At 44.2% G+C, this 23,376-nt stretch overlaps 1 protein-coding gene and 1 long non-coding RNA gene across 6 annotated transcripts in view; one reads left to right on the top strand and one right to left on the bottom strand.

Annotated features, from left to right (window-relative positions):
• ACVR1C (activin A receptor type 1C) overlaps window positions 1-10,316 on the top strand; it is a 43,798-nt gene extending 33,482 nt beyond the window's left edge. For all 5 annotated transcript variants that reach the window (XM_083494444.1, XM_083494447.1, XM_083494445.1 and 2 more), the window contains 3 exons: window positions 406-530; window positions 4,069-4,199; window positions 6,915-10,316. In XM_083494444.1, coding sequence (XP_083350570.1) covers window positions 406-530; window positions 4,069-4,199; window positions 6,915-7,040 — 382 coding nt within the window. In that variant the 3' untranslated portion in view covers window positions 7,041-10,316. The remainder of the gene's footprint in view (window positions 1-405; window positions 531-4,068; window positions 4,200-6,914) is intronic.
• The window catches only part of LOC310703294, a 59,129-nt gene continuing 39,958 nt past the window's right edge, over window positions 4,206-23,376 (bottom strand). Inside the window, exons 3-4 of the long non-coding RNA XR_014524065.1 lie at window positions 10,506-10,623; window positions 4,206-4,445 (exon numbers count right to left, since the gene is read on the bottom strand). This is a non-coding gene — a long non-coding RNA (uncharacterized lncRNA). The remainder of the gene's footprint in view (window positions 4,446-10,505; window positions 10,624-23,376) is intronic.

Here is a 23,376-nt window from a genome sequence, read left to right as displayed (position 1 = left end):
CACCATAGAACTGCCAGGTACAAGTGAAGTGGCCTCTTTGGCAGCCATGGTTTGACTTAGTGTGCTGTACAAACTAGGCAGTACTGTTCTGATGGTCTACTGAATGTGCACAGGTCCAAGGGGTCAGGATCAGTTATTGAGATCCTGCCTCCCTCTTTAATGTTTTCATAATACATAAATGTTGATCTCATGAGAAGGGCTAAAAGACCAACTCCCAGGAATTGGGAGACCTAACAACAATGCCTCGAATCTTCTGCTTTCTCTCAAACAAGTTCAGTGTTCTAAAAATACCACATTTGTATTTCATTTTTATTTGTTGTCCCTTAATTTTAATCCTAGTTAACTAAACACACCCCTTTCTACCTCTTTGGTAAATATGAGTTTTGGTATCTCTGTATTTGAAAGGTACATGGCTCCAGAAATACTTGATGACACGATGAACATAAGTATCTTCGAGTCCTTCAAGCGTGCAGATATCTACTCTCTTGGGCTGGTGTACTGGGAGATATCCCGAAGATGCTCAGTTGGAGGTATGACCTATGTCTCTCTCTTTTTAATGCTCCAGACCCCTGCCATTGTGTTTTAAAACTATTCTTAGATAGCATAAAAACAGGGACATGTTTCATCCTGTTTGCTTGTGCGGTTTCCAACACAGGAATAGGGTTGTGGAAGTATGTGTTACACATGGGAAGAAGGGTCTCACACTATGACTAGGGAGCAAAGCTATGCTGCTGTAGCATCACATGTGTCTAGCTGTAAAAATGCAGGCATCTGAAGAAGATCCCCTTTGCTTGCGGGGATGGGGCTGCTTTGTGTCCTAGACATGCAGTGGTACCTCGGGTTACAGACACTTCAGGTTACAGACTCTGCTAACCCAGAAAAAGTACCTCGGGTCAAGAACTTTGCTTCAGGATGAGAACAGAAATCGTGCGGCAGCAGCAGGAGGCCCCATTAGCTAAAGTGGTACCTCACGTTAAGAACGGACCTCCATAACGAATTAAGTTCTTAACCCGAGGTACCACTGTAGTGTGATGCTCCCTCACATGAATAATACCTAAAGACAGGGGTTTTTTTTTCCTCCTGGCACCTCTCAGTTGTGCACCATTGCCATTATTAAAAAAGAAGGGCAGCTCTTTTTTCTAGACAAATAACACTGTTTAAAGGCGGCTTATGAGTGACTGAAATAATCGGTGAGGAGGAAAGGAATAGTGGGGAGACTGGAGAATAGGAAATTGCACAACTGGTACTTTATTTAATTTTAAGAACATATACCTTCTTTCACCAGGTAAGTGGCTTACAAAATGTAGCATTGTAATAAGGGATGCGGGTGGTGCTGTGGGTTAAACCACAGAGCCTAGGACTTGCCGATCAGAAGGTCAGCGGTTCGAATCCCCGTGACGGGGGTGAGCTCCCGTTGCTTGGTCCCTGCTCCTGCCCACCTAGCAGTTCGAAAGCACGTCAAAGTGCAAGTAGATAAATAGGTACTGCTCCAGCGGGAAGGTAAACGCCGTTTCTGTGCGCTGCTCTGGTTCGCCAGAAGCGGCTTAGTCATGCTGGCCACATGACTCGGAAGCTGTATGCCGGCTCCCTCAGCCAGTAAAGTGAGATGAGCGCCGCAACCCCAGAGTCAGCCACGACTGGACCTAATGGTCAGGGGTCCCTTTACCTTTAATAACAGAAGAGCATTGAGTTGCAAATATATGTATAAAATGCAACTATAAAGAGAACAGTGGTCCTTGGTTGAAGGACAGTATATCAATTTAAGAAATTAATAAAATGACACCCCAGTAGGCCATTCAGCTGCTGCTTCAGGATTGGTGAAAACAAGAAGCCATCTACGATTGATTGTTGTCCTGAATCAAACTTCTGTCGGTGGTTCCCTGTGGTGAGAAAGAGGGTATTTCCTTCCTTAAACAAAACCAACTTCCATGCCCAATAGTTTTCCTGCACCTGTACTTCTGCTACCATTTAATATCGCTTGTACACTTAACTTACCAGTAATCCTGGTAACTATGAGATAAAGCCAGTTGTATATAGTTACTCTAAATAAATGTTAATATTGTCAAATATAGTAAGATTGTGAGCTTCGAATCACCATATTTTTCACCCCATAGGACGCACCGGCCCATAGGACGCATCAAGTTTTTTGAGGGGGAAATAAAGGAAAAAAAAATTATTTTCCCCCCAGGCGCTTGTGGGGCAGGCAGCGGGGAGAAGCGCTCTTCTCCCCGCCGCCCGCCTTCAGATCAGGTCCGGGGACAGCGGGGAGACGAGCTGCGTCTCCCTGCTGTCCCCGGAGTGGTGGGGCAGGCAACGGGGAGAAGCGCTCTTCTCCCCGCCGCCCGCCTGGAGATCAGATCCGGGGACAGCAGGAAGACGCGCTGCTGTCCCCGGAGTGGTGGTGCAGGCAGCGGGGAGAAGCACTCTTCTCCCCGCCGTCAGCCTCCAAACCACTTCGGGAGACAGCGGGATGGCGGCGTTCCGCCTCCCTCTGTCCCCCGACCTTGTGGGGCTGGCGCTGGGGCTCTCCTGAAGACTGGAGAGCGAGAGGGGGTCGGTGCACACCAACCCCTCTCGCTCTCCAGGCTTCAGTGAAAGCCTGCATTCGCCCCATAGGACGCACCCACATTTCCCCTTCATTTTTGGAGGGGAAAAAGTGCGTCCTATAGGGGGGAAAATACGGTACACACTTTGCTAATTTGTTACTGTCACCTTCAATACCAACAGCTTTTACACTACTGTTACCAGTACCATACAGCTTCTGGCAATTGCCCTTGTTAATTAATTAAGCCCTCAACACTATGAGGACTTTTGTTGAAGCCTCTGTTTTAACCCCTACTCACCTATTGAAGTGTGGGTCTGTTTCTGCTGTCTTGTCTTGGAAGACCTTCCTCTGGAGCTCCTACCAGGCGCCAGAGCCCAGCATTCCCAACTCCTCTCGCCCCTGTAGACAAGTTCTCCCTGTCAAGTGATTCAGCTACCCCAGCAAATCTTCAGCCATCAAACCACTTGGTCTTCCTCTCAGGTCTCCTTTCTTCTTCCTTGATCATCTTCCTCTTTGCTGTCTTCTTCTTCTGGCTGCCAACCAAGAACACCAGCACAAACCCACATGGACCAACCAGCACCCAAACATATAGACACTTCTTCTGCCGCCCCTTAGTCTAGCCCCAGCCCATCACACCGTCTATCGTGGAATTCCAAACCTGCAGCCCTCCACCGCAATGTGCACGCTCTCTCTCCTCCTTTTGCATACTGAGAGCTCAATCTCCAACCCCTATCTCAGCTGTCACTTAAGGTTACCCAATTTGACCAAGACTCCCTGCATCAAAGACATTGCCATACTAATTAAAGCACAGCATAAATGAACTCCACACAAACACCCCCAAACTCTTCCACAACCACAGGCTTGCATCTAGCTCAAGTGCAATGCTTTCTTTCGTCTTTGAGAGTTCTGGGTCAGTGCATCTGGCTATTAACTGGAAGGTTGGGGGTTCAATCCTGTGGACAGGATTCCTGCATTGCAAAGGGTAGGACTAGATGGCCCTCGGGATCCCTTCCTCATCCCCACTGGATTGTAAAACCGTAGAGCTGGGCTACGGCTCCAACATAAGGGGTTGTCATATTGCATTATATAATAGGTTGCGTTATTACATTTCCCCCACTGAAATGCATCATCTCCTTTTACCTCTCATTCTTTGGATCCAAGCCAGAGTTGTATTAGCCCATATTGGGTCTTCCTCTGCCCCTTAACAAGCTGACAGAAAGAATTGTGGGTACCGCAGAGCTAGTTTGACAGGAATGATTGCCTGCAATTTCAAGGACTTTCCCATGTAGCCCTGAATGAAAATAAGTTTCTGAATACTTCAAGGATGCGGCTTTACAGATTTCTTTTTTTACTGAAGCATTTGGAAAAAGCACAATGTTTTCAAGAACATATTTGCTGACACAATGGATATTTGCCCAGGTGTGCCAGGAAGCCGTTTCTGTACTACATCTGTCCATGTTTTGCTCCCATAACAACTGAAAGTCCCCTAGTAAATTTATATTTTTTCCACATTCCTCTTCTAGGAATTGTTGAGGAGTACCAGTTACCTTACTATGATGCTGTGCCTTCTGATCCTTCAATAGAAGATATGAGAAAAGTAGTCTGTGAGCAAAAACATAGACCAAATATCCCAAATCAGTGGCAAAGCTGTGAGGTAACATTTTCTCTTGCTTCGCGCCTTCTTTGAACTGCAACTTTTACTGTGTATCTTAAAAGTGCATGTTTTAACTGAACTAAAATATGAAAACTTACCCCCCCCCCAAAATGCTTGCATATACCTGTCTGGTTAAGTAAATGGGCTCAGTGTGAGGCGCAGTTCACCCCTAGAGGCCTTTCAAATGCCAGAGTTTAATCCACAGGGGGACATCATACGACTTACCTTCAATGCAGCCCTCCAAACCTAGAGAGAGAGAATGCATGGATGATGGAAGGATTGGGAAAAGTTTGAGTGTCGGTGGGTGGGTATGTGTGAAGAAGAGAGAAAAATGGTTTTGCAGCCACCTTTCCTTTGGTCCCACCCACTTTTTGCCCAATAGGGAACCAGGCAGAGGGCCTTCTTGGTAGTGGCACCCTCCCATAAACAACTATTTCACTTTCAGAAGACACCTGAAGGCAGCCATGTATAGGGAAGTTTTTAATGTTTGATTCTGTTCTTAATATTTTGTTGGGAGCCACCCAGAGTGGCTGGGGCAACCCAGTCTGATGATAATAACAATAACAATAATATTTATATGCAGCTCATCAGGTGACACCCCCCAACCACTCTTTGCCTACAGAATGCAGCTCTTGGCTCCCCAGCACAGGCTTAACTCTGGGATAAAAGAGTATTAAATGTAGTGCCTCAATCAGGTGTCGAAAATCCTGTCCTCATGACCAAGTGACTATCACATACCTGCACCCCATAAAAAAATATATGTAGGATTTCCAGCAAAATCCTATATACTAAGAAGTTAATTGCACTAAGCACACAGGGGCTTACTGCTCAAAAGAATTTCAGTCTTTCGTCAAAAGCATGGCTTCCAGACAGACCTTGAGCCTTGGTGATGATCTAAAAGAAAGTTAACTACTGACAGTAAACTTGAGGAATTACATCAACACATGCACAGCAGAAAAGAGTACATCAGAGCATATTTCTGGTGATAAATCAGTAGCGATTGTGGATCTACTCCCTATAGAACTTGCCACCCCAATGGTATAACCCCAATTAAAGTGTATTTGCATGAGCAGAAGTTCTTTTGCAAGCCCCCTCCACAAATTTCCATTGATTTTCCCCTTTCCGGCTTGCAGCCCTTTTTGCCCTGCCATGGTGTTCCTATAGGGTCTCCCAGCTCCTCAGAAGCACTTTTTCAGGGGTGCAGGGACCTGTGGGTGGGGGGAGGCAGCACAGTCTTGTTGCGTGAGCAGAAAGGTTCCAAGTCCAAAACAATAACGTGTGTGCAATTTTTTATATATATATATATATATATATATATATATATATATATATATATATATATATATATATATATGCAGGTTTTGGTGTCTTCGGGTGTCTTCCCGTGTAAGAGTTGGGGTGTCTAGGCGACGTTTCGACGAGGTCTCACTCGTCATCTTCAGGCTGGTGCTTTCGGCTTCTTGTTACTGGAACAGAGCAGGATCTCAGTGTTTGAGTTCCTATAAATACTGTTGAGGGGGTGTGGTGTATAGCCTCCAACGTTCTGGGCAGAGAGGAAGTTCCCAAGTTAGTGTGCCTTTTCTTCTTTTGTTCCTTAATTACTTGAGGGATATCTTGAGTGATTTCTTGAGTGATATTCTGAGTACCACTTAGGTGGGTCATTAGGTGTGGATTAGTTGCTAAAGCTTTCGTGTCTTGACCTCTTGAGCTTGTGAAGAGTTTTTCTGAGAAGATGGCTGTATTGCACTTAGTTGTGCTCTGGCTTGGCTTCGTGTATAGGGGCGAGCTGTGGTTTTGTGCCCTGTGCCAGCCAGATCTGTGTAGGGATTGCAGGGGGGTGCAGCATCCGGAGGTGCCACTATGGTTTGGCTACTGGATGGTGTCTGTAATTTATCTGTGGAGAGGGTCTGGGTTTGGGTCTGGTGTGGTTGATTGGTGATGGCGTTCTGTGTGCCTCTGGTTCTGGTGTCGGTTTTTGTGGGGAGGGCTAATTTCCAGATGTCTGGCAGGCGGGACGTGTCGTCACGCTTGTTCATGTTGTGAGGGTGTTTCTCTATCTCGATGGCTTCCATGATTATTCTCTTGTGGTGATGTTCCATGTTAAAGAGCAATTTGGAATCTGCAAAATTAATTTCGTGTCCTGTTTCTTTCATGTGTTGGAAAAGAGAGGAAGTTTTTTCTTCTTTTTTGACGGCATTCTTGTGTTCTGCGATACGTGCATTTATTCGTCTGTTTGTTTGTCCAATGTACGTGGCTGGGCAGACTTTGCAGGGTATTTCATAGACCCCTTGGTTTTCCAACTGGATTTTATCTTTGGGGTTTCTGAGGATGTTGGCTATTTTTTGGTTGGTGCAAAAGGCTGTTTTGATATTGTGTTTATGGAGGATTTTGCTAATTTTATCTGTAGTGCCCTTGATATAAGGAAGGAGGGCCATGCCATTGTTTTCTTCTGTGTCTTGGTTTTTGGGGGGTGTTTCTTTTTGGATTAGCTTCTAGACACCCCAACTCTTACACGGGAAGACACCCGAAGACACCAAAACCTGCATTCCTGTACCCGTGAAAATCTACGAAAGCAAATATATATATATATATATATATATATATATATATATGCACATTCTGAATCCATCTTGTTCCTGCTGGCAATTTTCATGCTGAAGCACTGCGACAACCATGGATGTGCGCGTCTTACTCTGCTTTTGCTCTTTTCTCCAGGCACTCAGAGTAATGGGCCGGATCATGCGTGAGTGCTGGTACGCCAATGGGGCAGCTCGACTGACAGCGCTTCGCATTAAGAAGACCATTTCTCAGCTCTACGTACAAGAAGATTCCAAAGCTTAGATTTGCACACCCCCACAGAAGAGGAAAGGGGAGGAAATTCTGTTGGTTGGTTTGTTTTGCATTTGTTTTGATTTTTTTTTTCTTTCTCTCTCTACCTCACATGATGCGGAGCACAGTATTTAAGAGCCCAAAGCAGAGTAGTGGAAATTAACTTCATTGGTATGTTCAAAGGTTAATTTCCAGCTGGTTCATGATGTCCATAGACTGCCTTGCCTGGTTAATGAAAAGTTACCCTCCTCCCTCTCTTTTCTGGAAAATGGGATCTGGTCAATGTTCCACTGTGTGACGTCACTCTCCCTGCCCCTGCCATGCAAGCCCTTATGCATCTAAGACACAACTGAGAGAACATGGAGAGAGGGTCAGGATGCAACCACACCTAGGACTTTTGTAGTCTGTGCAGATGGTATGCAAAGTAACTGAAGAAACTAGAGCATTTAAGGTTTGCATTCTAAGCGAATCCTGAATGTAATATTCTGTGTATTTCTTCTGTGCTAAGATATATTGTCTGCTCAAGCCACACTTCCCCCCCTCCCTTCAGTAAATCTCACAAGATGAATAGCTTTCCAGGTCATCTAAAGAACTGCAACTTAAGCCACAAGACCTCACATGACATAGACCTAGAGCTTTCTTCCTCTTGGGATTTCAAGTGTGACTACAGGCCAGAGAGGTATGTCTTTGAAAATCTCCATGGGATCTGGAGCATTAATGCCCACTTGCAGGGATACCGAACTTCTCAAGTTCCTCCTGGCTTGCTGCAGGTTCCTTGAGCAGCAATGAGCCCCCTCTCCATCCAGGGCATGACAAATGTCTCTCCAGTGGATTGCTACTATGTTGGGTAGGGATTCCTGAAAACCGAAATGTGCTAAGTATATCTGTTCTAAGCTAAGGTACATTATGAGCATTGTGTGACTGTAGAAAATGTTTGCGAAGGGAAGCATATTTCTGTAGCATCTCCAGCTACAACCAAGCCACACTACCTGTTGTGTTGGCTATAGAGCTGTGCATTTAAGTTGTTGTGGTGGTGGTGTTACAGAAATTAGTAAAGCAGAGAGAAGGGGAAGGGGATTTAAACCCTTTAGTCCTTGCTGTGGGACCAATTTGGATTGCTTCCACCCATTCCTGCAGTTTTGATTGGTGGGGAATAACTTGTTTTCTTCAATAAGAATTTCCCCCCTATTGCAAATTGCAGCAGCAGGGGACCCAATCTAGATTGGAACCTAGGAAGGATGTTAGCCCTTCCATGCAGATCTCTGCCCCCTCCATGTCACACTGGAAATCTGTATCAAAAACCCTTCACTAGAAGGCACAGCTGTAGTTTGGTCCCAAGACTATAGAAAGCGGCTGTCAGTTGGTGTGGATTATATTTAGCTTTGTGGACCAATGATCCAACCTGATACAAGGCCACTTTCTATGTTCTAAACCGTGTGCTGTTACCCTTCAAACAAGAGAGAACCTTGGACCAAGTTCATTGAAGCATTTCCCACAGAATTTTGTAAACTAGTTGGTGCAATGTGTATAGAATTTGTTTCTTGTTTGGTCTTTTATTAACCAAATAAGAGAGGCATTCAATCGAACATATATACTGTGAAACTTAAAGTTCTCATTATATGTTGCCTTAAAAGTGGCCATTTATTTAATGCTTCAAATGCAAATTTATAGTTAAATGTTGGAAATGGCATTTTGTTACATGTGTCCAGTTTCATATTCCAGAATCTTAGCCAAGGACCACTGCTGTTGGGATAAGCTTGGATTGTGTACTTTTTGGTGCCAAAAATTAGAATGAGGTTGTAGAATATGTCTGTGATTCTTAATGGAAGGGAGGATGTCAGAAAACAATGGGTATTTGAAAATATATACCCAAATTTTCATTATCTAAGTTAATTTTCCATGAAATTTTGAATCTGGGAGGGTGATGAGACTATTAAATACATATATTTAAAGAAGAGCTATGTCTTTAGATGTCTGTTGTTCAGGCTGGACACTGAGGTCCAGCTCTGAGGGCCTTCTGGCGGTTCCCTCACTGCAAGAAGTGAAGTTACAGGGAACCAGGCAGAGGGCCTTCTCAGCAGTGGCACCCACCTGTGGAATGCCCTACCATTAGATGTGAAGGAGAGAAGTAACTATACAACCATTAAAAGACATATGAAGGCAGCTCTGTATGTTTTATTATGGTTTTGTATATGTTGGAAGCCATGCAGGGTGGCTTAAGTCATCACTTTGATGTTGTAGTCAACCAATGATAAAATACTGCATGTGTGAACTGGTTCTTAATTCATGTATTTGGCACTGTGAGTCACAGAGCCTATCCTTAAAATTCATTTTATGGATCAACCTATCGCCCTCTTATTTGCTGTCCTGCCATTTGCTTAACTTTGTAAAATTAGCAGCAACCCTTGTGTTGCTGCAAGTCGAGTGAGAAATGCCTATATGTATGTGAGGAATGTTCCTTCTTAACCCCCCCCCTTCTTTAAGGAATCACTGGTATAGTTTGAAATCATCTTATATTGAAGCCCCATGCCTATTGCCTGTACTGTGCAATTCTAATGTGAAAATTAAATGGCCTTGCAGGGAAAAATATATTTAACTGGATGCTGCCACAAGCTTCATATTTGTGTTTTGAAATACTTTATGTATAAGTCTGTGCTGTGTGATCTTCTTTTGTATGAACCTTTCTGAAAGGAACACACATATTCTGTGCTAGCAGGCGCCACAAATTTATGGCTCTGCCAGTAAAGGAGTATTATTATTTTTTGTTGATGGAATGTGACAGAAGTGCAATAAATTGAATTTGAAGGATCCTGAATGTATTGGGTAAGATGCCTATATCAGAAGAAAGCACAACTCTTAAGAGTTCAGAGATGCTTAATGGTTGGGCATAGCGCCATTCCAGAGTGGGGAATATGTAGCGTTTCAAACCTGCAAGTTTCCATAAAAGCTGTGCTTTTTTAAATAGAAATAGGAATGTTTTTATGTTCATTAAGAGACTAGCTTCAAACATAGTTATGGAACTAAGTGATGATGTCAGTCTTCAAAGTTGTACCTGGTCTAACCTTAGTGTATACTGTAAGAAGTAAAATATTTATTTTTTTTATTGCTCAATACTGCTGCTGCCTCTGGTTGTAAATAATGAGTTTTGAATGTTGTATTTTTGAATACCTACATTTTTCTGAAAGTGTATTTTTGTAAAGTGGCAATTTTACTATATTAATCCTTCTTTGCCATTGTTTCTGTGAAGCATAACCTCTTTTAAAGAATAAACACACGATGCCTACGAAATATACTCTGTTCTGCTGCTATGTCTTCCTAAAGTCATATATATCTCACTCGACCTTGGGGTATTTTTTTATTTTTTGAGTAAAAACAAAAGACTGACACCTCCCCCCACCCCAAGTCCTAATCTTAGGTGCTTTTTAAAGCCTAATCTCTGCATATTGTTTGAAGAATAGGAGAAGTAAAATTTCTTACCTTATTTTGCACTGGTCATGCTGCATCTGTAGTAAAATGTCTATTTGGGCACCGAATTTTAAGAGGGATGCTGACTGGAGCATGATCAAGGGATGGTGAGCCGTCTAGAAACCAGATCCTAAAAAAGATTAAAAAGATGTGGATTACATGGAGTAGTACATGGGTAGGCAAATTAAGGCCCGGGGGCCGGATCCGGCCGAATCGCCTTCTCAGTCCGGCCCATGGACGGTCCGAGAATCAGCATGTTTTTACATGAGTAGAATGGTCCTTTTATTTAAACTGCATCTCTGGGTTATTTGTGGGGCATAGGAATTCCTTCATTTTTATTTATTTTTTCAAAATATAGTCCAGCCCCCCCCCAAGGTCTGAGGGAGAGTGGACCGGCCCCCTGCTGAAAACGTTTGCTGACCCCTGGAGTAGTAAAAAAAGCAAAGGAACCAGGAAAAGGGGGGAAGGGAAGTCATATGTGGATTACATGGAGTAGTACATGGGTAGGCAAATTAAGGCCCGGTACTATTTGGTACTAGGACAGGCCTCGCCCCCCCCAGCCAGCTGGTTGGCTGGCTGGGGGGGGGGGCAGGCCCGGCCAGGATTCCCCTGCTCTCGCGGGGGCTGCAACCAGCCCCCGCTCACGTGGGGTGGGCGTGAAGAAGTTCTAAGTGGGACAGAGGGATGGGGAGCTTAACTATGCTTTGTGTTCCTGTTTTGGAAAATACAAAAGAAGGAAGGAAGGAAGGAAGGAAGGAAGGAAGGAAGGAAGGAAGGAAGGAAGGAAGGAAGGAAGGAAGGAACCACATCCTCAGAGGAAAAGTTGAAAGAGCTAAATATATTTAGCCTGGGGTGGGGAAGACAAGGTTAAGGAGGAGACAACTATCTGAAGAACTGTCAGCGGAGGCTGGTCCATTAAGACAAATGGGACACTGCTCCACAACCACAGTCTGCCTTCAGTTGGAGCCCTTTCCCTACCTGCCTGCCTTCATTGGCTCTGCCTCTGCCTACTGTTGGTCTACTAGCTTTCTGCCCCACTAGTCACCAGCCACCACCGAGAGCTGTCAACACAGAAGAATGGAGTGGACTTCCTCTCTGTTGTTCCAGGGGGACGGTGTTAGAATCAATGGGTGGAGATTTCAATGAATGCCTAAACATTTAGGAGAAACGTCTTGATGGTGATGTGTTAGTGTCTAGAGATGGCATTCTGCAGTGTGTTACCTGCCTGTCATGCAAGTGAGGATAGAAACCTTTGTTGTGGCTGAGCAGGTGGACGCTTCTTTATTTTAACTACTGCCTCCCCCTTCTATCACCCATTAATTAGGGGGAGTGGGGTAAGAAACGAAGGGGTCTCTCTCTCTCCTTTCCATGTGTTCTGGCCCAATATGCTCCATCTTCTTCACACAGCTTCCTTCTCCCAAGATAGCCAGAACCAAGGTCACATCCGCACCATAAATATTAAAGCACATTTGCACCACTTCAACAGCAGCCTTTACAAACTGCATTAGAGACACATGATTACAAAGTGAAATTTACCATCAGGTCACATAACTACAGTATAGGCTGAAACAGACAATTTATCACCTGTAAGGTCAACTAAAACTTGCAGCTGTTTAAAACGTTTCGTACATCTGCCAGTTTATATTCATACTGAGATGCTTTCCTAAGCAGAGTAAACTATTTATTTTGAAGAGAATAAATAAAGCTGAGAGTCCCAGGATAAGCCTCATAGCATCAGAGCTCTACTTTGTGCTCACTCTTTCTCTCTCTCTGTCTCTCTGAAATCCAATAATAAATTAGCATGGAGAGCAAACAGCAGCTTTTCTTCTGGTGAGAGCAGTGCGCCACCTGCTGGATCTTGAAGGGTTTTTTAATGAGTGTGTGTACTCTGAATACTGGGTTACAGTGGTACCTCAGGTTACATATGCTTCAGGTTACATTCGCTTTAGGTAACCCAGAAATAGTGCTTCAGGTTAAGAACTTTGCTTCAGGATGAGAACAGAAATTGTGCTCCGGCGGCGCGGCGGCAGCAGGAGGCCCCATTAGCTAAAGTGGTGCTTTAGGTTAAGAACAGTTTCAGGTTAAATACGGGCCTCCAGAACAAATTAAGTGCTTAACCTGAGGTACCACTGTAATTCTGAATGAAACATTCTATGCTTTAGATTTATTTTATTTTTTAAAAAAACAATGCATAGTTGCTTTCATTGTTCAATGATTTCAAGGGGTGATTTTATTTAGCTAGCTAGCTAGTTTACCACCATGTATCAAATAACGACAATCTGAAAAGCAAATATGAGAATCTTAAGGAGAGCAAAGGTGCAAAGAAACTTTCGAAATTATCAGCTCTGGTTCTAGGCAGGGGACGGAGGAGAAATTCTCTAGCAGTTCCTTAGCAGCAGTGTTGCCAGGTCAGGAGCACCCCACACCCTAAGATTTCAGGGCCCAAACCGGAGACTTACACAGAGCCCACTGCCCAGTGATGTCAAAGTGGGAGAGCCTCTTCCCCCTCAGCCCCCGCCATGTCCTTTTCTGACCTCACAGGTGGTGTGGAGCCACGGTCGACAGTTGGGGAAGGACCAGCACAGCCAACTAAGGCTGGACAATTATGGTGCAACTCAGAACTGATTTATTGATTGTTTATATCTCACCCATCCCACCCTTCATGTGAATGGGGGCGGAGAGCACACAACATAAAGCTCAGGTATTTACTCATACAATATCTATCTTTGAAGAAAATGGACATGGTAACTAGATATTTAGAAACAAATATCTTGATGACATCACCTCCAGACTAGAGGGCAGGGGATAGACACCTTTCTGCTCTAGTTATCTCCCACTTGGACTACTGCAGTGCGACCTACAGCAAATGATTGTTTAATTGGTTGAAGAAGAAGAGGAATTTGGATTTGATATCCCGCTTTATCACTACCGGAAGGAGTCTCAAAGCAGCTAACATTCTCCTTTCCCTTCCTCCCCCACAACAAACACTGTGAGGTGAGTGGGGCTGAGAGACTTCGGAGAAGTGTGACTAGCCCAAGGTCACCCAGCAGCTGCATGTGGAGGAGCGGAGACGCGAACCCAGTTCACCAGGTTATGAGTCCACCGCTCTTAACCACTACACCACACTGGCTCTCAAGCCTATGGCACCCGGTATTCCCAGGCGGTTTCCCATCCAAGTACTAACCAGGCCTGACCCTGCTTAGCTTCCGAGATCAGATGAGATCAGTATGACCGTAGCCCAGGGTAGCAACTAACAAAACAATAGAAACAATAGAAACCTCTTTAAAACATTTAGTTTAATTAGTTGAATGGAAGGTCTACTGTGAGGAGGGTTTGACTAACAGTTTGGGAGAGTCTGGCTTTTAATCTTTATTAAACAAAGTGCCATATTCATGCACAGATGGATATTCCCAGATGAGTTTAGTGGCGGCACACTCAAAGCACACTCTTTCCTCTCAAATAATTCTGGGCACCGTATTCCACTTAAAGGTTGCTGGGAATTGTAACGATGAGAGGTGAACTACATTCCCCAGAATTCTTTGCGGGAAACAATGTGCTTTGAGGGTACACAGTGCACACAGCTAAGGTTTCTGAACCCTGGTATCTCATGTCCTAGTCCAGGCATGGCCAAACTTGGCCCTCCAAATGTTTTGGGACTACAACTCCTATTACCCCTAGCTAACAGGACCAGTGGTCAGGGATGATGGGAACTGTAGTCACAAAACATCTGGAGGGCCAAGTTTGGCCATGCCTATCCTAGTCCAACACTGTCAGAAGCGGTTTAGTCATGCTGGCCACATGACCTGAAAAGCTGTCTGTGGACAAACGGCGGCTCCCTAGGGTTGCGATTATCCATTCCGCACTCCCCCTGGCTGCGAGTGCCACAGATCCATTCCCGCTATATTTCTTTATGGTTCCTACCCATTTGTCCTGCAGTGAACTTTCCTTGCTGAGTCACTAAGTCATCGACTCAGCGGAGTCATTCTGGTGCATGATGTTACGTCTGTGTTGCAAGTTTATTGTGGCTTCTCTGCAGGCTTCAGTAGGAAGAGAGGTACACATTGAGTAATAGTTGCACAGATTATTGAGAAACAAGGTTTGTTTTCAAAAGCCGAAGAGAACAAACCACAATGCGTGCCCAATCAGAAAGCTAATTAAAGGTGCTTAATGTAAAGACACTTAAATGATATTGTAGCCTCCTGCTTAGTAGAACTGATATATTGCAGGGTCACTGTTGCTTTATTTGTTTCACAGAACCAGGAAAGAGTTTCACAGCTGGAAAAAAGAGAAGAGGATATTTGGCACCTTCAGCTAGAACAGGGTTGAAGATCCTGTGGCTTTCCAAATGCTGTTGAACTACAGCTCCCATTACCCCTAATCGCTGGCTGACAGGAGTTGTAGTCCAATATCTGGAGGGCCACAACTGCGTCATCCCTGAATTAGAAATGGGAAATACTCATGATGATGTTAACACTCTCAATGCTGCTTCTTCCATTTCTTATCTCCATTTTATGAAGCTCAGAGCGTGGTCTGTCGGGGGTACCCAGCAGGGTGCCCTCCAGATGTTGTCAACTGCAACTCCCATCATCCTTGGTCATTGGGCCAGGTTGCTTAGAGATGGCAGGAGTTGCAGTTTACCACACTGGGGAGGGCGCAGAATACTGGGTAGCCCTGGGTTATGTCATTTTATCCCCAGGAGACAAGTCTGAAGGAGAACCAATGGCAGTTGGTCCTTCTCGGCTCCATTTATGGTCCACCACACTGTTGTGGTGAAGGCAAAATGGCGCCACCCCACCCTGAGCTTCCTACAACAGAGAGAAGTGAAGACTGTTCAGAATGTCACTTAAAAGTGTGAACAGTGCAACTGCCTAACTTTCCACCCTCTAAAGGTGTAAATAAGACACAGTGTCAAGAACAGGCCTGAGCAGAAGTGTGACCTTGAGGTTTACCTATGATATTTGGCAAGAGTTGATGTTGTGAAGTGGCCATTATTTAACATTTCTGGGTTTTTTAAAAAAATAGCAACCGTACTATCTGTGTTGACATACCTGGCATATCATGGCACTTAAAAAGCACTGAGCTTTTGTTATGCAAAGTGCTTTAAAACACACACACACACACACACACACACACACACACACACACACACACCTGTTTCCTCATGAGAGGTAGTTGTGTTACAATTCCATTAGAAAGGGAACTAAGGCAAGGAATAACTTTGTTACTAAAATCTGCAAACAAGATTGGGAAAGTAGATGCAAGAGCAGTTAACAAATTACTATCACATCATTGAGTGGCATGCAAGAAAAATTAAGAGAATGCACTTTAACGATTACTCATATAGGTATTAACTTCTGAGTCAGAGTGCAGTTTCACGATCCAACTTATGAGATAGAAAACTAGATCATGCTTTCTGTTTGATGCATGTCTTTAGATTACTACAACTGTGACTTTTACCCTTTAGGACCTCACCTTCAAAAATATTTATGGATTTATACCCTGTAAGGTGGGTCACTGAAGGAATAATTTATACTTTATCAACCAATTAAACAATCATTTGCTGAATTGCTTAACTAATTTAAATAAACATGCATATTCCCACACTTCAGTTTAGTGCCTTTTTGAGGTACTGAATTGTGTTGCAAGTGGCTATTGAACAAAGACAAGTCAGAACTCTTTGAGTCTTTGTCATTCCTTAGCATATTTCCATACCAGAGCCAAAACACCTTCCAAAATATCCAAACATGCCTTTAACTCTCTACCCCAGCAATTCAAAGTGTCCCAAACTGGTTAATAAAACAAAACTTTCAGACTGACTGAGAGGCACCAGGGACTGTAAAAGGCCAGCACTTCCCCATTGCATGCTTGCACAAGGGAAACATAATTGCAATGTGGAATCTTTAGATAGAAGCCATTCATTTTACATTGACTGTTTTAAATGGGAAATTATTTGCACTAGTAAACCCCTTTGCTGCTGCTGCTATTTCCAAACTAGAAAAATCAAATTCCGCAGCTGGTGTACACTATGAGTTCACAAATACGCAAGTCATATTTACTTTAAAAATAAAATAAAATCAGTGGTTCTCAATAAATGCTACAGATTTCATAGAAGCAGTTGATTACACCAATGGATCTTCTCCAATGCTTCCACCTCCTTGTGCAGCAAACGTTTGCTTCTGCAATGGAACTCCCCCCTCCTCTCCCTCTTCCTTGCAGTCTCCCCCCCCTCCAGACCCATCAAAATATGGGTTGGAAGACCCTCTGGAGCAGTTTCTGTGAGTGCGTGAGGAGATAAGAGGAAGGGGAAATCCCATTGCATGAGTGGGATGTTGCTTGCACAACATTGGATGCAACCAAATGTCTTCAAGAATGAGTTGTGGATTCAAGGGTGTTTTAATTTATTATGACAAGCTGGAATCAGAGACTTCTGAAATGGGCTGACCTGTTTGGCTGGCATTGATGACTAGCAACTGAGTGGCTTTCTTGGCTGGCTTGCACACCAGTGGTTGCCATCAAATGGTGGCACCAAAGAAGAAACAGAGTGTGATGTGCAAACAGCATCATGGTTCACCTGTGCAATAGGTTTGGGGAATACGTCAAGGGTTAAAATAATGGACTGTAAGTGCACCAGAGTCACCCTACCCTTTCCCTTTTTGGTGAACCAGTCAAACACAAACAACAACAACAACAACAACAACAACAACAACAACAACACACACACACACACACACACGTGGGGCAGTCAGCTTTATCACATGAGCTCACAAAGAGTCATGACTGCAGATGACACCAAATTACTCAGTATGATGACATTTCAGGGAGCGTGTGTAGAACTTTTTTAAAAGGGACCTCTCCAAACTGAACGAGGGCAGAAGAATAGCACGTGAGAGCCAGTGCAAACAAGTTCAGAGCGATGGGGTTCAAAAAAACTCAACGCTTCTAACATCACATAGTGACCCGGCTCACACATAATGCTAAGCCATGGTTTTAAAAACAGTTTAACAAGCTTTGACCCCCTGTCCAGCAAGTAGGGAGAATTTCCACTCTCTTTCCCTCAGTATATACACAGTAAATATCTGCTCTATTGTAGGGGTAAGCTCACATGTGGCTCACTATAGGTTGTTAGACTACAACTCCCATCATCCTTGACCATTGGTCATGCTGGTTAGGGCTGATGGGAGTCCAACAACACCTTTGCAAGCAGGCCACCCTGCCAGGAGAGTTCATGTGCTGAATACTTTAACAATTCTTTTATTCTTTTCAAAATGGAATGTATTATTTTGCCATTTTTACTGCCTTTATTTTGGGGGGCTTCTTCTTCTTCTAAATCGATTTGTACATCACTTTGAGTACCCTGAGTGCCCCCCTTTTAACAGCAGAAGAGCCATTAAAATGTTACAAAAGAAATTCAGAATTTGAAGTCATCTGGTAAAATTGATTAACACCATCAGCAAAAAAAGGAAGTGTGCACAATAAACCAACATGCTTCACTACTGCATGATCTGATGATGGACTATAGCTGAAACGCCTTTTCTTTTTTCTTTTAAAAAAGTCTATTAGTGATACTCATCCAGGGCAGGTCCATCAATTGCTATTTGCCATGACAACTAAATGGAACATCCATGTCCAAATGAATATACTTCTAAGTTTGCTTTAAGGCATTTCCTTAGTGCAGGCACCCCCAAACTCGACCCTCCAGCTGTTTTGGGACTACAGTTCCCATCATCCCTGACCACTGGTCTTGTTAGCTAGGGATGATGGGAGTTGTAGTCTCAAAACATCTGGAGGGCCGAGTTTGGGGATGCCTGTCTTAGTGCGACCTTCCCAAACATGGTGCCCTCCAGCTGCTGATGGACTACAACTCCCATCAACCCCAGCCAGCAAGGCCAGCAGCCAGGAATGATGGGAGTTGTAGTCCAACATGTGGCAGGGTAGCAGACTGGGGAGGCTATCTTAGTGGTACGGGAGCTCTGCAGTTACTCCAGTAACATTGTAAGCCACATGAGAGGTGTCCTAGAATGTGGTTTTTTCCCAGCTCCTTTCAGTTTTAAATTTTGTTTTAGTTTTTAATAAATTTGTGATAAGCCTTTGGTGTTCTAAATTGCATTGTTAATGGCTTTTTTTTTTTTTTTGCCTTTTGAGTCTCCTAGAAAACTCCTCTCATGCAGCAGCTATATAAATGCTGTTAATAAGTAACTAAATCAATTCATTAACATTTGGTTAACTTTAAAAAAAAACTTAGTCATCTTAAAGCAGAATTATTATCTACAGATCTTTTTGACTTCGCAAGCAGATATATTTGCTGGTGGTGCCTCTTAAGCATAGCTTTCTCCTGTTTTGTTGTTTTGTTTTGTTTTGTTTTGTTTCCAAAAGAAAAGAAAAAAGGCTGGAGGCCCATATAATATTCAAGACATAGGGATGCACATTTATTGTTTTCTGCAACACACAACAAAGCAATGCATAATAAAGGAAGAAAAGAGGAAGAGAGTCACTGGAGACATTAGTCATATCACTTAAGCAAGTGATGAGATGATGCTATTCCTAGAGGAACCACCTAGTTTGTGTTCACCAGAAAACAAGCAGTGACAAGCAGATGGTTCACTTTCATCCTACAATAACTGCTGTGTTTCTCCCCCCAACTATGATCACATGCACCTAGTAATAGGGGTAATAGAGAGTGGTTCAAACGACCCCTAATAAATGGAACACTTATTAACTGCCTGATTAATTTCTATTAAGAGAGAGAGAGAGAGACTGACTAAATTTGTTTTTGAAAGGCAGCCCTCAGATAAAGTGGGGCAGGGTTGGGGTGAAAGTTAGAGCTTACATGGAACTGGATTTCCCCACCACCTTTTAAATAATAAAAAAGGTTGCTTTCAGCTTACTTAGAGCCTCTTTCCAACTGCAAACAGCCAGGTAGCTTTCAAGCCAGTTCCATCTGTTCATTGATCTCTGCTTTGCTACAGTGATTGATCTGCCAGGCTGCGAGACATGTCCTTAGCCCTGAGCTATAAATAACAGAGCGGGATGGAAGAAAAATGAAAGAGAACGGAATCAAGGCAGGGGGATAGGAAACGGAACAAAAGAGAGGGGAATTGATGGAGAGTGAGGTGGATGTGTGAGAGTTGAGCATCCTTGGCTTGTTAGGCCCATGGTGGTGGCGGAGAATGAGGATGTGTGCTGGCAAGGAAAAACAAATGTGTGCAATGCGGCTGAGCAGATAGAAAGCTCTACAAGGAAGCTAAACTTCCCTGGTGTTCCTGAAATGACCCAGCTTGGGATGGGCTTTGCTTTACTGCAATTCCTGCCTCCTGCCTTTTCCTGCTGGGCTGTGATTCTTGTACCAGTACCAAACTGCTGGGGGTAGAAGACAACCCTGAGATCTACGGATGAAGGGCAGTCTACAAATTCAATAAATAAATGAAGTCACGCTATAGTCTTTAAGAGAGCCCAAAGTGGCAAGATAGAAACGCCATCGATCATGGTGTACATATTCGTTTCTTTTGTCGCAGTCTAGTTTCCAGTGAAGCAGGCTTTATGATCAGAGTTGAAAGGGAAAACAGATAAAAATGAGTGTGAATACCTTGGCCAACAGCTGCTGTATCATTTTTCCAGGCAGACGCGAATGGTTGGCCCGTGATTTCAAACAATTCAAAAGAATGGTGTTCGGAGGAAGGTCTTTAGTTTCCACTAGGGTGATGTGCACTACCATGGCGATCTATGAGCGCTGAGCAGTTATGAGCACCTACTGAAGAGTGCCCATGATATAAGCAGTGGACAAGCTGCACGTGTCATCTCCCCTTCCCGCTCCGTGTCCGTGGAGTAGTTTTAACGATTTTACTTAGAAAATGCAAGTAAAGCAAGCGGAGCCATGGTGGAGCCCATTTAAAAAAAGGAGGGGTGGTTAGCAAAACCATTTTATCTAGTTAGCTTCATCACTTCCATTGACTGGTTTACATAGTAAAGGTAAAGGGATCCCTGACCATTAGGTCCAGTCGTGACCGACTCTGGGGTTGCGGCGCTCATCTTGCTTTACTGGCCGAGGGAGCCGGCGTACAGCTTCCGGGTCATGTGGCCAGCATGACTAAGCCACTTCTGGTGAACCAGAGCAGCGCACGGAAACGCCATTTACCTTCCCGCTGGAGCGGTACCTATTTATCTACTTGCACTTTGACATGCTTTTGAACTGCTAGGTTGGCAGGAGCAGAGACCGAACAACGGGAGCTCACCCCGTCGTGGGGATTCGAACCGCCGACCTTCTGATCGGCAAGCCCTAGGCTCTGTGGTTTATCCCACAGCGCCATCCATGTCCCCACTGGTTTACATACCCTCCAACATTTCTCTGATGAAAATAGGGACGACCCATTAAATAAGGGTAATTTTACTATTTATACCCCACTCATCTGACTGGGTTGCCCCATCACTCTGGGCAGCTTCCAACATATATAAAAACATAACAGAACATTAAATGTTAAAAAAACTTCCCTATACAGAATTGCCTTCAGATGGCTCAGGAGTTGGATAACTCCCTACCCTCCAACAGTTCTCCAATGAAAATAGGGACATCCTAAGGAAAAGCAGGACATTCTGGGATCAAAACAGAAACCGGGACGGCTTCTCTAAATCAGAGATGACCCTGGAAAATAGGGACACTTGGAGGGTCTAGTTTTATGGGAGGTAAAGAAATAATGGCAACTTTGGACACAGAATGAATGTGCCTCCCATCTGCAAACAGGCTCCTTCCCTTCTCAATTGTTTTTGCACAGTTATCTTGCTGTTGTTCCTAGATCAAGTTTAGCGACATGATGCAACTGACAAAGAGATAGTTTCTCCTGAAAACTATGATTCAGAAGAAATGTTACACTGGGTCATGCCTTGTAAAAACTGATAAAAGTGTTGAAATTAGTTGGAAGTCCTAAAGTCTCTGTGCAAATGTTATCTCACCAGCCCCAAAGCACTGCTCAAAGAATATGCAGGTGCACTACTGCAAAAGAGTATTCTGAAGGGCGTCTGACCACACTCATCCTGAAGGCCAGACATTATTCACCCTTTACAGGAAACAAGATAGCAAATGAAACCCTTTTTTCTCTTGCAAATGTATATACAGGAAACCAAAGAGTGGGGAACAAGAAGCAAAAAAGCACCGAGTTTTGGTTAAAGATGATTTAAACGAGCTAAGAAATCAGATTAAGTTGAAGGTATTTTTTAAAGGGTTGTGCCAACTCTGGTTTCTCAACATTTCAGGGGACTTCCACAGATAATGCTTCTTCATACAATAAAACCGCATGTTTCACAGTAGTTGTGGGGAATGCAGATATCATCCTTCAAGCTTATGTTGAGGGGGATATCATATTTTCTTAGTTCCCAAGCAGAAACAGCTAGTCTGTCACTGGGAAAATGTGACCACTCCATTATCTAGCACATTTACTTCAAATATGTGAACTGTGTGGAGTATGGTTGCACTAGTATTACAAAGAGGGAGGAATCAAACTCTGAAATGGAGAATAGCTAAACTTTTAGGGCTGTAACGTGTGTCTTGTATTTGAGGTGACCATTACAAACCACTGGGATTCATGCATCCAAATGTGAGTTTTGGGAACATCGCTAGTTAATTGGAAGAAGGGTGATGATAAGCTTGACTCACAAATTCAACTTCATCTACATGTTTGCATCCCAAAATATAGTCCTCAGAAATCCCCAGAGAAAGACAAGCATGATGGACTGGACAGTTGCTATGTAGTTTGTCTTGCCTATAGTCTTTTGGGATTCAGGAAGTTGAAGTAAAAGAGAAGCACATATCCATGCATTCAGGTTGCAGCGGATAAAAACAACTGTGTTAAAGATTAATCCCCATCCCCGGGTTCATTTGCATATAATGAAGCAGTGTGATTCAACAATGACAATCCTGCACAGATATCAGATTGACCCTATACAGCTGCGAGATAAAGGCCCATTTCACAGGTAACACTAAGGATGGGTACACACCAGACATTTACAGTCATACAGGGTGTGTGTGTGTGTGTGTGTGTGTGTGTCTCAGGCCTGGAGACCAAATACAGCTCTCTGTCTAGACCTCAGGATGGTCTAGAGCAGGCATGCCAACTCTCTAGAGACGGCGATCTACTCCCAGTATAAAAAACTGGCAGTGATCTACCCACTGTCATCGACCATAGTTGTGGAGCTATTTTATGGGGTGATTGAGTAGAGTTGTTGAGCTGTTTTTAGGAGGGGATGACAAGAGTTCTTGAGCTTCTTTTCGGGACTGGGGCAAGAGTTATTCAGCTTACCCCCCCCTTTCACCAGTGACAGTGATGGGACACAGTGGCGTAGCGTGGGTTGTCAGCACCTGGGGCAAGGCAAGTAATTTGCGCCCCCTAACCCGTGGATTTGCGCCCCCTAACCCTAACCCCCAGATGTTGCGCCCGGTGCGGCCGCCCCCCCTGCACCCCCCACGCTACGCCACTGATGGGACATAGTGCAGGAGGCGGGGTGGGGCGGGGCGCAATTGACCAGGAGCACCAGAGCAATCTACCTGTCAATCGCGGTCCACGGTTGGACATTGCTGGTCTAGCGCCACACCCCTCAGTGGCGCTGATCTGCACCCCCCTTGAGTGCTTCTGCCAGACTGGAATATACCCTTGCACTCAGTGGTGGCCTTTGGACTTTCAGATTCCGGCAGGTGTTCTGTGTGACACCAAAATCTGGCACCCCGGCCTCTTGTGCCTTCTGCTCCAAGTCACTGTTGCAGCACCCTCTTGACTCGGCACCCAGTGTGGTTGAACCAGTCGTACTCCCCTAAAATCCGCACCTACTCTGATATTGGGTGTGTTTGCCTGGAAAGAGGAGTGTGTTGAGGATATGTAAAAAGCACTAGCCTACTGAG

Source organism: Podarcis liolepis (genome assembly GCF_965112155.1).
Source record: "Podarcis liolepis genome assembly, chromosome: 1".
In the NCBI taxonomy this organism is placed as follows: domain Eukaryota; kingdom Metazoa; phylum Chordata; class Lepidosauria; order Squamata; family Lacertidae; genus Podarcis; species Podarcis liolepis.
The sequence above is the reverse complement of the archived record's forward strand: the minus strand, read 5'-3'. Positions and strand labels throughout refer to the sequence as shown.